This window comes from Hesperophylax consimilis, chromosome 13 (genome assembly GCF_061612785.1).
Source record: "Hesperophylax consimilis isolate HC1 chromosome 13, BYU_Hcon_1.0, whole genome shotgun sequence".
Taxonomy (NCBI): Eukaryota; Metazoa; Arthropoda; class Insecta; order Trichoptera; family Limnephilidae; genus Hesperophylax; species Hesperophylax consimilis.
In genome coordinates this window covers 17,009,564-17,025,159 of record NC_142848.1, presented here as the reverse complement: position 1 = coordinate 17,025,159, position 15,596 = coordinate 17,009,564, and the positions used below count along the sequence as shown (strand labels likewise).

Genomic DNA, 15,596 nt, shown 5'->3' with positions numbered 1-15,596 from the left:
TTTCACATAAAACAGTGCACAGATGTAACCAGATGAAGGCGGTGTAATGATAGAGAACTAATTTATAAAGAACCTTAAAGACTAAGGAAGGTTTTTTTCACAGAATTCGAACAGTTCATCAAAGTCAATATTCAAGGTCTGTGAAAGTAATGTGAAACAACCCATAGTGAAATAATAACACAACTTGAATAGAACTTTCACGGAACTAGAGTTTTAATTTAAAAAATCATGATTTTTTTCGAATTCTGTTTAACTATACGTCCTAAATAATTTACTCCAGCCGACAGGGATACCGGATATATCAGGGTCGATGAGAACTATCCTTTCATGGAATGTGTAGGAAGCTATAAAGGGTATCAAATAAATATACCATAACGGTACCAAGATAAACACAATGGCCATTTACAATAAAAAGATAAAAACATGATTAGTGCCTTGCAGGGACAAAGGACTATCCCACCCTCCCATAGGGAGGATGAAGACAGTACATTTGAAGGGTCCAACTACTTCCCCAACGGCGTTATAATAAGCAAACGTATTGTCTACCTCTTTCGCCTCACACATCATGACACTATTTAAAACAAATAAAAAACAAGAAAACACAACCCTCGAAAGAATCATTTAAAAAAAAAAACTTACAATTTAATTGTAAGTTGAGATAAATGAAAAGTGAAAATATCCACTTTTAAGGACGAGCAGAGCAGACGTCCTGCTCCTGCAAAATGGCGCGGCTATCTGCCTGACCGACATCGATGCTCGGCTTTCGCTCGATTGGCCCTTAAAAACAGTACAGATGAAATGCTGGTGATAGGCAGTGTAATGAGAGAAACGGAACTCACCAGCCCGGACGTGCACCTCCCTTGACAGCACCGTACCCAGCTGGCTGCTCAGGCGACACCTGTAGCCGGCGTGGTGGATGTCCCTGCGCAGCCGGTCCGCAGGAAAGGGCGCGAAGTAGAGCGTGCCGTTAGGAAGGACGTCGCGCAACCCTCGGACGGGGGTCACGGCAGAACCGTCGGCCATTACCCACTCCACCTGTGGAAATAAAATATTATTTTGATTTGAGTTTCAAATATAATCTCTATTACAGAATGAACATTTGAAAACGCATTCATTAACTCTATACATGTGAAATTACCAAAAAAATCATCAGTTGTTACCAGTTTTTTTTTTTTTTAAGTGGATATTCACCCCGAAAGAGTGTTCTAGCCAGTATCAAGTTGAAGTGATTGTGGAATGTTTGTAAGTGTAGGTTAAAGTTTAGAACTATTTACAAGTACATACATTACATGATACATTTAAAATACGCTAAAACACACATCACAGATGTCATTTTTTTATCAAATTCACAGGTAAAATTAAATTTGTTAGTGTAATTTTACATTATGTAAATAAGTTGATATAAGTCATTGTACATATAAACAATACAAAAAAAAATTCATGAAATTTAACATACTACGTTAATATCTGATATAAAATGAATATCTATGCAATAATACGATTACGATTTAAAAGATTTCATAGTTAGGAAATTTGATTTTCAAATTCTGTGAATTTTATGTTCAGGTTAAATTATTATATCATTACTAACTAGTTGCTTCACAAAACTGAAATAGTAACAGAACTTTCACAAAACTTGAAAATACTTTGAAATTTTAAAAATTGTTAAAATTCTGTAAAACTACCCGTTGTCCTATTTTAAACAATTTTTATACTTAAAGATTTTTTTTAACATCATTTCCAATTTTATAAAATTTATTGCTACCTATCCAATATCTTTTTTATTCGGATCGATTAAATTTACAATATTCATTTTCTTACGCGCTGAATTCTTAAGAGTCAAGAAACTAATTAAGGGATTATTTGCTGTACAGTATTAACATTTTGATTTACTTGATATTGTATGTATTTTAGTAATTTTTTTAAAAATTAAAAGTAGAATTTATTTCTAACAATTATTTGCTACGTTATATACTAGTTATGCATATAAAAATATGCTTCTCTATGTCTAGTAGGTTAGTTTTAAGCAAATTCAATGGAAATGTTTCGTCGTAAATATATGTACCTACACAATATAAACAAGTTCATTAATAATATTCACAAATGTCTCTAATGTCTGCAAATTCGTACATACTGCTAATAAATTTATTTTGAATAGAAATTGATACAGCTGATTTACATCTCTAAATATTGCAAGATGCTTGGAAAAGCATTTACAGCATGTTTTCAGATAAACATATGCTAATATAAGATATATAAATGTTAGTCCAAAAATGAAATGATCGTTTCCTTAAAAACTAAGTCCCGAAAAAAAGCTTTGGATAATAATATATCATATTCTAAAATTTCAAGCATTTTGGTTTGCACTTTTATAAGCCAAAAAAGGTGATTGTATTTTTCCCTCTCGTTAGTGGTGCAATGTGAGACTTTTAATGGACTATGGACAGAATTAGAGCAAACTTTTCCATTAGGTTTGTTCCACTTAGCGCCGGATAAAACTGTAGTTTTTTTTTTTAAACCTGAGTGAGCGCAAACAATATATTTTTACCGAACTCGTTAAAACTTTAGTTATACGAGAGCATCATTGAATATAAATGGGGATAAACCTTAACTAATTAACGAAGTAGCTACTGCACAGAAATGTTATAAATGTATTTTAATATGGTGAATAAAACTGGAAAATTAAATGTTTTGAAAACATTAATTTTTCACAATCAATGCCATCAGTTAACTATTAAACTCTCGAGATAATATAGAACTAAACAGAGGGACTATAAACCTTTTAAATTAAGTATATACGACAGGTTACTGAGCCATTATGACGACGACGACGATAATATGGAACTAAACGGAGTGACTATAAGCTTTTTAAATTAAGTATATACGACGGGTTACTGAGCCATTATGACGACGACGATAATATGGAACTAAACGGAGTGACTATAAGCTTTTTAAATTAAGTATATACGACAGGTTACTGAGCCATTATGACGACGACGATAATATGGAACTAAACGGAGTGACTATAAACTTTTTAAATTAAGTATAAACGACGGGTTACTGAGCCATTATGACGACGACGATAATATGGAACTAAACGGAGTGACTTTAAGCTTTTTAAATTAAGTATATACGACGGGTTACTGAGCCATTATGACGACGACGATAATATGGAACTAAACGGAGTGACTATAAGCTTTTTAAATTAAGTATATACGACAGGTTACTGAGCCATTATGACGACGACGATAATATGGAACTAAACGGAGTGACTTTAAGCTTTTTAAATTAAGTATATACGACTGGTTACTGAGCCAGTATGATGACGGGCTAAGTATCATTGAAGAAGAAGATTTTTTTTATTTTGTTTATTTAGAATACCAACAGATTTTTTACATTATTAAATAATCAACTTATAAAAAATACATATAATATCTAATGATAGGTTTTCACTTAAAAATTTAATTATAATAACAAACTAAGGGTCCAGTACCCGTGGGCAAAAAATATTTACAGAAAATACTAAATAAAGTAAAAATAACATCGGATATAAGAACACAAGTAAATTACAATATATCAATTTTATCCTCACACAACACTAATATATGTATATACCTACAACCAAACTGAACAGATGTTTATAAAATGAATCACTTGTAACTGGACAGGGTTCATATCAACAACATGATAACTTGCAGTATGTTATTAATTATTATTTAATAATAGCTAAGGTATCTTTTTTAAATGTTCCTAAACTACACGAAAATATGTCGATATAATAAAAAAAAAATTATAGGGTACAAGCTCTGAATATAAAATCGTTTTGTCTGAGATTTGAAGAACATTTTTGAAGATGAAAAAGTGATTTATCTCTAGTTCTAAAGCTCGGGACTCTAAAATTAATCTCAGACAAAAGGGGCGAACAATCAATAAGGCCATTGATAATTTTATAGAGATATATTATATCTGCGGAGTCTCTTCTAGTTTTTAATGGCTTTAGTCCATAATATTCCATCGAGCTGTTAATCCCGTGGTTACCAATATTCATCTTAAAATTATATTAAGATAATATTAATAAATGGCCATGAAACAGAACAAGACACAGAAGAATAAATATTTAACTTTCTCAACTGAGAATCAAACCCAGGGATCTCTGAGTTACTTGGACGACGACTCTAACTAATAATATTGATAATTCATATTCAAGACTCTCAAGGAACGCAGAAGAAGGGATCGATTCATACCTTCGTCACTCCTGGACACACTGATCACAGAGCAATGCCACACCGCAGTGTTCTGCTAATTTAAACAAATTCAATAAAATATCTAACTAATGACTTAAAGCATAAGCTTGCAAATAATAACATAATATACAATTATTCAAAATTGATACAATAGTTTACTTAAATTAGTCCCCCTTTGTCTCATGAAGTAGAAACATATTCCAGGTGCTCAGGTCTTCTACTTAATATACTTAAATTTAAAGTATCGATGTAATATTACAATCATGTTATTTGAGAAACCATGTTAGTTGTATTTACATGGAAGACCAATACCGGCACGAGGATTTAATCTCTCAGGCAAATTTAAATTACGCCTGATAACAATAATACGAATACCGTATGAAGCCACCAATATCAAAATTTATCGGGATATAAATATCTGAAGGTAGTAAATTTGCAAACCCAATAGCCTGCGAATTTCGGAGGGATGTTCTGACACGCGATCTGGAATCGAACATCTGAATAGAATACAGCGAGAAGGGTAGAGATATTGTGGGGAGGTTTTCAGCATTGTAGACATAGACGGTAGCTGATCTAGTGGTTTTGGGTTGACGCTTGCCTTTGTGTTACAAAAACAGCGGAAGCCAATATTTAACCAGGAAATGGCAAACATTTTGAAACTTTTATATTAATTTATTTATTTTTGGGTAAGTTGACAGCAAATCTTAAACTAACACACATTTTTACATTAAACCTGGCGTCATGAAGTCAGTCAGAGGAAGATTTCATCTTTGGGGATGCTTTGTGGAGGATCTTGGATGAATGAGAGGAATAGGTATGACGGGTGTGTAGGAATCTGGGGCTTAGTGAGTCCGAAGTGACAAACGTATGAATCCATCCCTCCCACTGCATTGCAATGCGAGGCGTCCAAAGAGTCTGGCTGCAGATGTCGAAGGTCTCGCTCAACTGCCTTCTGCCGATGCGGCCTGCCACGCAGCTGGTACAAACCTCACCCCATAAAACCGGGCGCCCCTGCCAAGTCACCAAACGTAGCGAACCACTTGGGTTGACCTAGGCATTGGTTATCCAATGAATGGTTTCCGGGGGCGGCAGTACCCATTTCCACTCCCCAAATTATAATAATAATATTATAAATATCGAAATATAAAGATAAAAGTGATACAAAATAAGTGTTATTTTTAGATAGAAGATATATGTTTTAGGAGGAGGGTGGGGGTATGCAGGAATGGAATAAAGGGACAAAGGATAGGAGTAAATGGAAAGATAAATTGAGTGATCCAGTTCAAGTCCTGTTGAATAGTGAATTTTCGTTTTATGTCGCGTATAGTCGTACTAAATATGTCAATGTGGTAATAACTTATGTTAAATGAATTTGTCGATCTGTAGATAAAAGTTCTGTTTAGAATTTGTCTTGCGAAGAGTGAATTGAAAATCAAACTCTTATTTGCTGTTGCGATTTGGAATATGGAATGATAAGCATTGAAGGTCGATAAGTGCTATTCTAAATAGCCTTACTCAGACCGATGTTTCTTCGGCAAATTAATGTCGATTATTAAAGAATTTCTGAATGTCTCTATATTGAGAGTCTGCATTGCTAATATCAGATCGAAAAGAGCGGAACTGAAATTAAAATAAAAGATATTTTAACATGAAAGAAAACCGAAATATATAGATTTTATGAAAGCGAAATATTGATTATTGCCATTACAGGTTTCTTACAAAGAAATACTTTGTTCAAAATTGCAAAAAAAAAACGTTGTGTAATCTAAATTAGCCAGACTGTTCTCATAATTTTGTTAAAATCTCACTATCACAGCCAGAGTTGACTTGAACAAAAAACTCGCTCAGATACATTGCTTCTATAAATCATGTTTCTAATTTATTATTCATATTCAGAAAAGAAAATTCCAATTAAAATAAAAAAAAATTCTTTCAAAAATAGTAATCATCAACTTCTTGTCTCTTTTTCACTAAAACAATAAGCAGATGTAAACAAGACAAAACGGTGTCTCAGTTACGTTTTGCAATAACATCACTGTGGGAAGTGAAAACCTACATATGCACCAATACACACAATCCTAAGTTTAGTTATAGCGTTTGGGCAACCTGAAGATACACGTCAATTATTAAAGTTTTGCAATAAATGGTGTGAAAGTCGATTCGAATAATATTATAAGGTAAACTTAATTAGTTTCAAAATCAGAAAAAAAAAAAATTAAAAAACATTTGTAATCATCCATATTTTATTTTTACTTATGTGTAACTGGATAAGCACCTTTCTGTAAATTTCTTCCTCCGGTTTGTGCTTATATGTATATTGCACATCACTTTTTTTTTTATTTTCCCTTGTTTTATGTTCCACTTAGCCGCTATTTTTTACTATTTTGGACTGTGTTATATATGAAACACCTAAATTAAATTGTACCTACTACCTTCCACTATAAATTATATGTATTGTAAAATTCCACCAGTTCTAAAATGAGGTTATAACTCATCGGAATTGCTCTAGTGAGAAATAAAATCAAAAAAGGTGACCATTTATATATTTTTCACGGACCACAGTTTTAGAAATCTGCTCCACGATATTGAATATTATTATTTGATATTCGGCAGATGAAAGACACACAAGAAGTGCGTTATTTGTCTTCAGACGAATTCAGAAAAAAAACACACTTTAGACACGGAAACATCGTTCGCAGATCAGTGACAGAATTTTGTGGAAAATCCCATATCTGACAAACAAGATGCTTCCTGTTTTCCATATGAATGTAACAAGATTGTCGCATTGAATGAGAGCGTTGTTTATGTGCTTTGAACTGTTATGCCGCGTGTGTTTTATTTGTTTTTGCCTCTTGACTATTCCGCTGAAAACATAAACGGATAAAAAATTTAACCTTAACTAGATCAATATTATTCATTAAAATTTTAAATTATATTGTAACTTATTATTTTTCGGAATAACTTATTGAGTAAAACCTCAAATTATAATATTTAAATACTGAAGACAATATTAGTGATTTTTTCAAACGAAAATCTGAAACAGAAAAATCAGAAAAGGAAACGGTCACATCTGGGACTCGAACCCAGGACCCTTGTCTTTCCGGGACAATGCTCTACCAATCTTATCTTTTCTGATTTTTCTGTTTCAGATTTTCGTTTGAAAAAATCACTTATATTGTCTTCAGTATTTAAATATATTGTAACTCTTTCATTATTTATGATTGCAGTCGAATTTAATATTTTAAAGGCAGTTAGGCAATAAAAATTCCTTATTTAAATTTTATTTACTACACTTATAAAATAGATCTACTCATGTGGTCTAAAGCGCGTCTCCAGCGATAAATATTAACGTAAACATTGAACCAAATGTTTGTGTAAACGTGAAACATTAAGGCATAGTCACAATGTTTTTGTTTTCCGTAACCGATGGAAAATAAAAACGTTGTGGCCTCCACCCAATGTTTTTTTCGGATTTTTTAAAAAATTTGGTCACTGGAGACTCGGCGTTATTATATAAACGTATATCCCAGTCAATCTAGATAAAAAAATCAACCTTTAACTGGAACAGATAAGGGGAAAACTGATTTTTTTAGGTGTATAGTATCTACTGTTGAGTATTTTCATAAAAGTCCCCAGTACTGTCCCCCTTGCTCCCTCAGCTGTGCCCCCCGTTTACGTTCACGTGCATTTCATGAACACGTGTTCCGATATCGTGATAATATATTCGTAATTTACTACAAATTTATCAGGAAACCTGTTAATTCATTCATCAAGACCTCCAATCCAGTTTTTAACCGGATTAATAAAAAATTTAAGAGATTTTTAATAAATTTGCGATACCTATTTTTCTACGTGCACACACACGTAAATTTCTGAAATTGGATGACATTGTAAAAATTTACAGCGGTTAATTTACGAAATAAATCTCAGTACCATCCAATTGGGATTTGGCTTAAGTGATAGCGCGGTCCCTTCATTTTAGTAAGTCCTTGGGGAGGAAGGTTCAATCGTCAGTAATATATATTTTTTAAATACATATTTATAAAAATAGACAATATTTGTAGAAAAACTTTGTTTTTTACGTAACTATTGTTTTTTATTTGAATATAATGTTATTAATCTATTAAACCGTATTTCACAAAAAATAAACAAAAAGATACCCCGTTTCGTAAGATATAAAACAATTTTGTTCCTATTTTAAAAACTTATTTCCTGTTTTATTTGTGGGAATTCAATTTTGTATACCGGAATGCATCCCAATAAAATACCATAAATTCAGATGTCTGCCCAGGAACAGGAACCTGAGTCCGCCTAGAAGTGGCAGCTACTTTAACTACAGTCGGGGCGGGAAATTCAATTTATGTTCTCCTTGAGCTGCAGAAGATTCGGGTTTGTTTCGTCTCACCGCAGACATCGTGTTGGGGCGTGTAGCGAACATAGGCAGAGATAGGCGAAGATAATAGTACAGAGTAAGAAGAACGAGCGAACTTCGAGAAACACCAGAAGTTGCGCATTGAAAACTCAGTATTTTTGAACACTAAATTTAAATGTTCTTTATTCGAATGGGGTTAAAAATGTACTGAGTAAAAATGACTTTGATGTAAAATGATACCTACAAAGCTAGATTTGAACTCTTGTGGTAATTTTTTTTACTATCTTGAGTTTGCTTAGAACCTCAATCAGGAACCATCAATTTCAGGGTTATTATGCCGTGTTGCACTTCCTCTTTCTTTAGCCGACGTTTCGGACAGTGTTCGAAAAAAATATAGCAAGCACATTAAGAGAATAACTATATAATAAAAATATGCAATATTTTTTAATTATGTTGTTTTTCATCTGAATACTGCACAAGAGTCCCAATTGCTCTCCACCGTCTGGAGCCAGTGAGACTGCGGCAATCGGTGTATGGGAATTGGTAGTGAGACAATGAAATATGATGTTGTTGTCACAGTGTTTATTGAGAGTCAGGATAATACACTAGTTGAGTTGCGCAGTTGGGAGATGGCTCTGGGTCGATGATGATGATGACACCAGGCGTAGTCGGCGATGACTGCGGTAGAATGGTTGAGATGCGGGTCAGTGGGTCGACACCGCATTGATGGAGATCGGGCTCGTAGACTTGTTCAGCACTGATGAAGGCGAGGAGTCTTCTGGGTACTTCAGCGTGAACGAGGTAGCCGAAGGTGCGATGGACCTGGTCGGCAGATGAGCGGGAGTTACAGGCTAGCGACGATGGTCGCGGAGCCGAGGCGCAGACGACGATGAGCTGGTCGCCGGGTCTATGCGCGTGAGGTTAGCGCTGGCCAGGAATGATAGCCTGGGCCAGGGCGTTGAGGTTTAGAAGGATCGAAGCGTGATGCGGGGGGAACCGGCCATGATGGCCGATTCCACCACTACGCCGAGTCGGAGATCTCGAGTAGGATGATGTCGCGTCGAACTTGTTGACTGGAGTGATGTAGAATGATGACTGACTGATGTACTTAGGTCCTCCACCGCTTATATAGCTGTTGATTCCTTTGTTATCGTCTGCCACGGGTTGGAGTAGCGTCTGGACTTCAAACCCGCAGGACCGCTGACTCGGTTTATTGTATCAGCGTTTGCATCACCCTGTATGCAAATCAGCAGTTTACGTATTGTGGTAACGATATTTTTATTCAATGTTTCGTAAGACTGATTGCTGTCTTAGCTGTTTAACTCGTGCAGTCTGGTTATGAATTGATGACCCTAGGAGCGGTGACGTAACCGCTACAGGTGTATGTGGTGATGCTGAATGTAGTAAGGGGAATAGATGAAGAAGAGGAACGTGGAAAAGTACCTGGCTGTTCGGATCTGATCACCAAATATGGCTATAACCATTTCAAGCATCTGTGGTTAGGCTCTCGACTAGCAATTCGAAGGTCGCGGGTTCAAATTTCGTAAATTATATTTGATTTGTTGAATTTATGTTATTTCGCAATTATATCAATTAAAATAATATATAGTTTACTTGCGTCATGTTCCAGAGTGGAAAATACTCTCAGTATAGCCCTGGTGTGAGCCCACTATTTATAATTGAAACACTGCTTGAAATTGATTAAGCCGTATTTGGTGATAAGCTGTGAATAGCCAAGTACTCCCCTACGTCACTCTGTCTTATCTTCACGCCCTCCTCACTACAGCCTCACAAAATACCTTAATTGGGTATGCCAATGTATCACTGGCTCCAGACGGTTGGGAGTAGTTGGGACTCTTTTGCGGTATTCACATAAAAAAAAACGCAAATGAATTCAATGAATAAAATTAAAAGATTTGAACCCACGACATAAAAAAGAAGATGTAGGCTGTCAAAAATGTGGCCATGAGTTTCATCTATATTTTTTTTACAATACAAACGATTTCTTATCAGGCCACTGGCACAAATACGTCACCAGCCTGCCCACTGTAAATAAGATATGGACACAATCACGGTATCAAGGGCAAGGAGTCTTGTAAGTCTCGAATCAAATGGACCCAGAAGATATCACGTGATTTCTCCATCCCTTATTCCAATGAGGGAGAAGTGATTGATGAACCCACCCTTTGTGACTCGGAGTCAAACTAATCCGGGCTGCCGGCCCTATTGTTGGGAATAAGGCTGGCGTTTGGTTACCTATTTTACTACCTCGATCGGGAGTTACATGATCAAGGTACAAAACAGCCCATTCTGGCTTTTGTTGGACGTCTCCAGAGATGATTTTATGGGTACTACAAGTCGATTTCATGTAACTGTTGATAATAATATAAGGTCCAGTCATTTTTTATACAAATTTATACCATTATCATGAATCTAAACGATCTCAAGAATCGTATATGAATGTGAATAATCTAATATGTATGTTTTTTTTATTTATTAAACGAAATACAAGTGTTTCGAGTAATACAAATTTTGGGTTATTTTTATTGACAAGGAATAAAGAAGAAAACTAGAAGTGTCTTTTGGTTCCTGACCATTTGCACGTGGTCTGTCTCTCCTCACATTTGCCTGAAATTGTATAACACCATCCCATTTGAATTTACATTTGGATCATAAGACACGCCCTCAAGATACTTCTTGTGTTATTATTTATTCTTCAGATTATGCGAAATTCAAACAGCATGCACTAGAAAAAAAATAAATTTTTTATCCATTTTGAAATCCGCTGTATTTCTTTATTGTTCATTAACACAAGACAAAATGAAACATTACTCTACATCACGTACAGAACCAACTATCAGACACACTTAGTTACCAATAGGATGAACGATCTAGCCAACAAGTTTGGGGAGTACTATTGTCATATTTACTGACTACATTAATTTATAGAATTAAAGCAATCTAAATCAGCGCTCTGTTAAATCCTACAAATAGTAGTAATAATAATTGGACAATTTTTATAGCGCTGCTTTTGTGAGTTATCACCTCAGGGGCGCTTTACAGTTGATGCAGATATTACAAAAAATATAAATATTACCAAAATAAAGTGAAGTTAAGTAAAGTAAAATGAAGAACATTAACAGGTGACATGAAGATAGAAGATGGAGACTCTGCAGCAAGAATCCTAGGTGGTGAAGAAACTGGATCAACTGCTGCAGTGAGAGTGTTCACCAACAGTGCCAACACGAGGTTCGTCATAGCGTAAATAATGTAGTTTTTGTGATTTGTCTTTTAGTACTATTTTTATTTCTATTTTATTTTTTATTACTGTTATATATACGAGTATATATATTAGATACTTCAATAATATTGTTTCATAATTATTATAAAATTTTTACACTTTATTCTTAAAACTCACTGGCGTTAAATAATACTAGACAAAAATATTATTTGACACTAAAAATTAGTTGGTTCACAATTTTATATATCTTGAGTGACTTACATACGAATAGGCATTATAGCGTAAAAATCAAAGACATTTATGTGTTTTTCCTAATAGCTAACTCAAATTACCAGAATCTGTCAAATGCAGAGCAAAAAAACCATATTCAGCCCACACATTCTCGCAAAACATATTCGGCCCACACATTCTCGCAAACCATATTCGGTCCACACATTCTCGCAAACCATATTCGGTCCAAACATTCTCGCAAACAGTGTTAGTGTCTTAAATATCTACTAGATCCTTCATCGTTTGAAAAGCAGAATTCTGATAAATTACCAGATTTATTATTTTTGTAATGATAAACTAATGTTTGTAAGATAAGGTTTTTTATGCATAGCACAAAAATATTGTTTTTTGTGCTATGCATAAAAAACAATATTGCTTATATTGTTTTTTATGCATAGCACAAAAAAAAAATATAAGCAATATCCATACAGATGAAAAAATATAAAGTCGATTTTTACAGGTGAAAAAAATATAATAAGCAGTAATTGTTGATTGAAGTACTAGTACATATTGAATTATTTGGTATGTTGGGAATAAGCCGACTAAGCTCAGTAGTTCAAAGACGCGGGAGGTGCGGGTTCAATTCCCGTCGGCGGCATTTATTTTTACTCAGGAGATATTTTCATATGTATGGATATTTCAGGCGACTAATTATTGCTTATAATAATTTGTTTTACAAGATTTACAATTCACTTTGCTGTAATAGTTGAACATGGTAGATATTATGAATTGTTTATTAAAGAGATTTCGTAAATATGTTGCATCAAACGGGGCCAATTAACAGGTGAAATGTAGTATTTTGTTAAGTATTCCGGATTGTAGCGCATTGTGTATTTTCTATTCTAATATTCTTTGCAAAAGCCCAGCTGGGAGTAAAATAAAATTAAATAAAGTTATGCCTTATTATTAAAACCTATATTTTTTATGGAAATCAATAATACCTACCTACTGTAAATTATTGAACTATTTAACTGCCAGGGTTTTCTCTCCCTCGGCAGACGTGAACATCACTGTACAAGTTATTAGCTAAGTGCACAACCATTTTATTTTACAGGGCGCTGCCTAGCACCTAGCGGTCAGTAGTAAAGCTAGGGCCTATTGTTAAAACAGGTGTTTTAATTACCATTGGCTTCGATGACAGTATTTGTTTGGATAATTAGATTGTCAATGTGTGTTATTTTGATTAGGTTATAAAAAGCCTCGCAGAGTGGATTTTTTCACTTCTTCTCTCCAAAAAATAGTAACAGGCAGGAATTATGGTCAACTGACCACCTGTAAAAGTGTTTTGCCCGGGTCGGGAATAAATTTTAACTCGTAACATTAAATAAAGTACAAATGCAGTTTTGTGCAACGAAAACCATGCGTCTGTTATTTTGAAGACTCCATCAAGCCCCAAACTATTCTCAACAATCACCAAACCGCATCCATTGTAGTCACACCCGTTGTGCTTATAGAATGAACGAATAGGGCTTAAAGGATTCTGAATTGTGTGAATCTGGACATATTCACACAACAGAACACATCTTAGAAGAATATCCCCTTCACAGTTCCCCAGAGGCAAATCTGTACTAAACAAAGTGATTCCCGATAGCTTCAACTGGCTGAATAATCTCAGTTCCCCACCTTGACCTCCACCAACCATCCTAACCATACGAAGAAGAAGACTGGAAAATAATAAAACATCTGAGTTTTGATCGTCTTATCAAATAAAAAAAATACAGTGTGTGGCAAGCCTACGCACGACGGAAGTCTACCGGCTCGATTTGTAAGCTATATTTCGACCAAAATATCATATATGTAGGTACCGACCGTTACTTCTAGCCAATTACTCGAGTGAACACCTGCCGGTCTAGAGTCTCACTAAATGGATTTAGACATTTCGGGAGACTCTCGGTTAAAATTACCAAATTTATGTAATTTTTTACGACATTATTACAAATCATGTAGATATCTTCTTATATGTATGCCTGAAAAAGTCGCAGCGCGAGAGCATTTTATCACTTTTCCTCGTATTAAAAAAATCACAAAAAGAAAAAAAAAATAGTTAAGCGGGGGATCGAATCTCGGTTCTTCACGACGACAGTCGGGCGCTCTGCCTCTAGACCGCGAAGCTGAGTTTGGAGAGTGACGTAAACTAGGTATATAATATTAGCTAGGCTCCTATAGCGAAATGATCACGGTTTTTCGTGACGGTCATGAGTCGGTTTTACTCCGGTCCTCGAAAATGCATAACGCGCGTAAAGAAGTTTCACTTCAAAATGTTAATTTTCGTTTGTTCAATATCTTATATCTCCGATAGTTCTTCAACGATTGCTTTGAAATTTTTACACAATTTTGCATTTGAATGCATGCTTTTTTTAAATGTAAAAACATGCTTTTTGAAAAAACGCGCCATCTGTTGGACGTAAAGTCAACACGCGCTTTTGTTTCTTTATCTGCACAGACAGAACGAGTCACAACAACGAACGTGGCGGGGTACAGCTAGTTATTTAAATAAACCTAGTAGCTGGGTTGCGACTATCTTGATGTAAGTGTATTTTTTAATATTATGTAACTAATTTATTGTGATTTCTCAAAAACTTAATTAATATTGCACTATTAACCCCTCAATCGTCGAAAGGACATTACTAGCCACAAACATCGTATTCCATTAGAGCCACTAAAGGTCAAATCTGACCAGGGCGTCCATTCATCATAAAAGTTTATTTTTCTGCAATGCGAAGATATTATTTGATTTGTACGTCGTTTGGAAAGAGATATAATTATTCTTCTCCATTTGTCTCAAATTTTTATACTCAATTCCATGGAAAAAATCCAAAAAAAATCAAAGCGTATGATTACAAATTGGCGGAATGTTTTTTAATAGCAGTATTTGAAAGTTAAAAAAATATATATTTATTTTAATAACGGAATGAAAAGTGAAGTGACAGTTTTCTTATTAATTCTCAAAGTAAAAGGAATGTATTTTCTAATTATCGAGTTTTTAAAAATCATGAAGGTTTCAAGTCAAAATGCTTTGAAAAGTTTTTTGTCAACATTTTCATGTTTGATATTAAATATTATTAATTAGAAATATCAACGTTTATTTAAAATACTCATTTTATCTTAAATGCAATTTTATATAGTTTCAAAAACGGTATTTTTTACACAAAACTTAAAAATAATAAATCTTTAGCACCTTTAAAATACCTCGGAAGCGTTCTGAAATTCCACGAAATTATCGTGTTGTAGGGACTAAAAGATAAAATTATTTTAAAGGAGCGTAGTCACTCTCCCCAATGACATGATCCATATTATCATCTGTAGGTTAGTCCTGCCTCTTGAAAAAATTAAAAGCCGGTGCTGAAGTTATCAAGGACATAAAGTAAACACATCAGGATTACAAATGAGCTAATCAGCTTTTTATGTATACAATAATCGCATAAAATTCTGGTTTGAAAAATATCAAAATAGAGATCGATTTTGAACA

The 15,596-nt window shown here is 34.4% G+C and overlaps 1 protein-coding gene across 1 annotated transcript in view; it reads right to left on the bottom strand.

The window, feature by feature from the left end:
* The window catches only part of Dscam4 (Down syndrome cell adhesion molecule 4), a 747,456-nt gene that overhangs the window by 248,620 nt on the left and 483,240 nt on the right, over positions 1 to 15,596 (bottom strand). Inside the window, exon 4 of the mRNA XM_089638828.1 lies at positions 840 to 1,035. Coding sequence (XP_089494954.1) covers positions 840 to 1,035 — 196 coding nt within the window. The remainder of the gene's footprint in view (positions 1 to 839; positions 1,036 to 15,596) is intronic.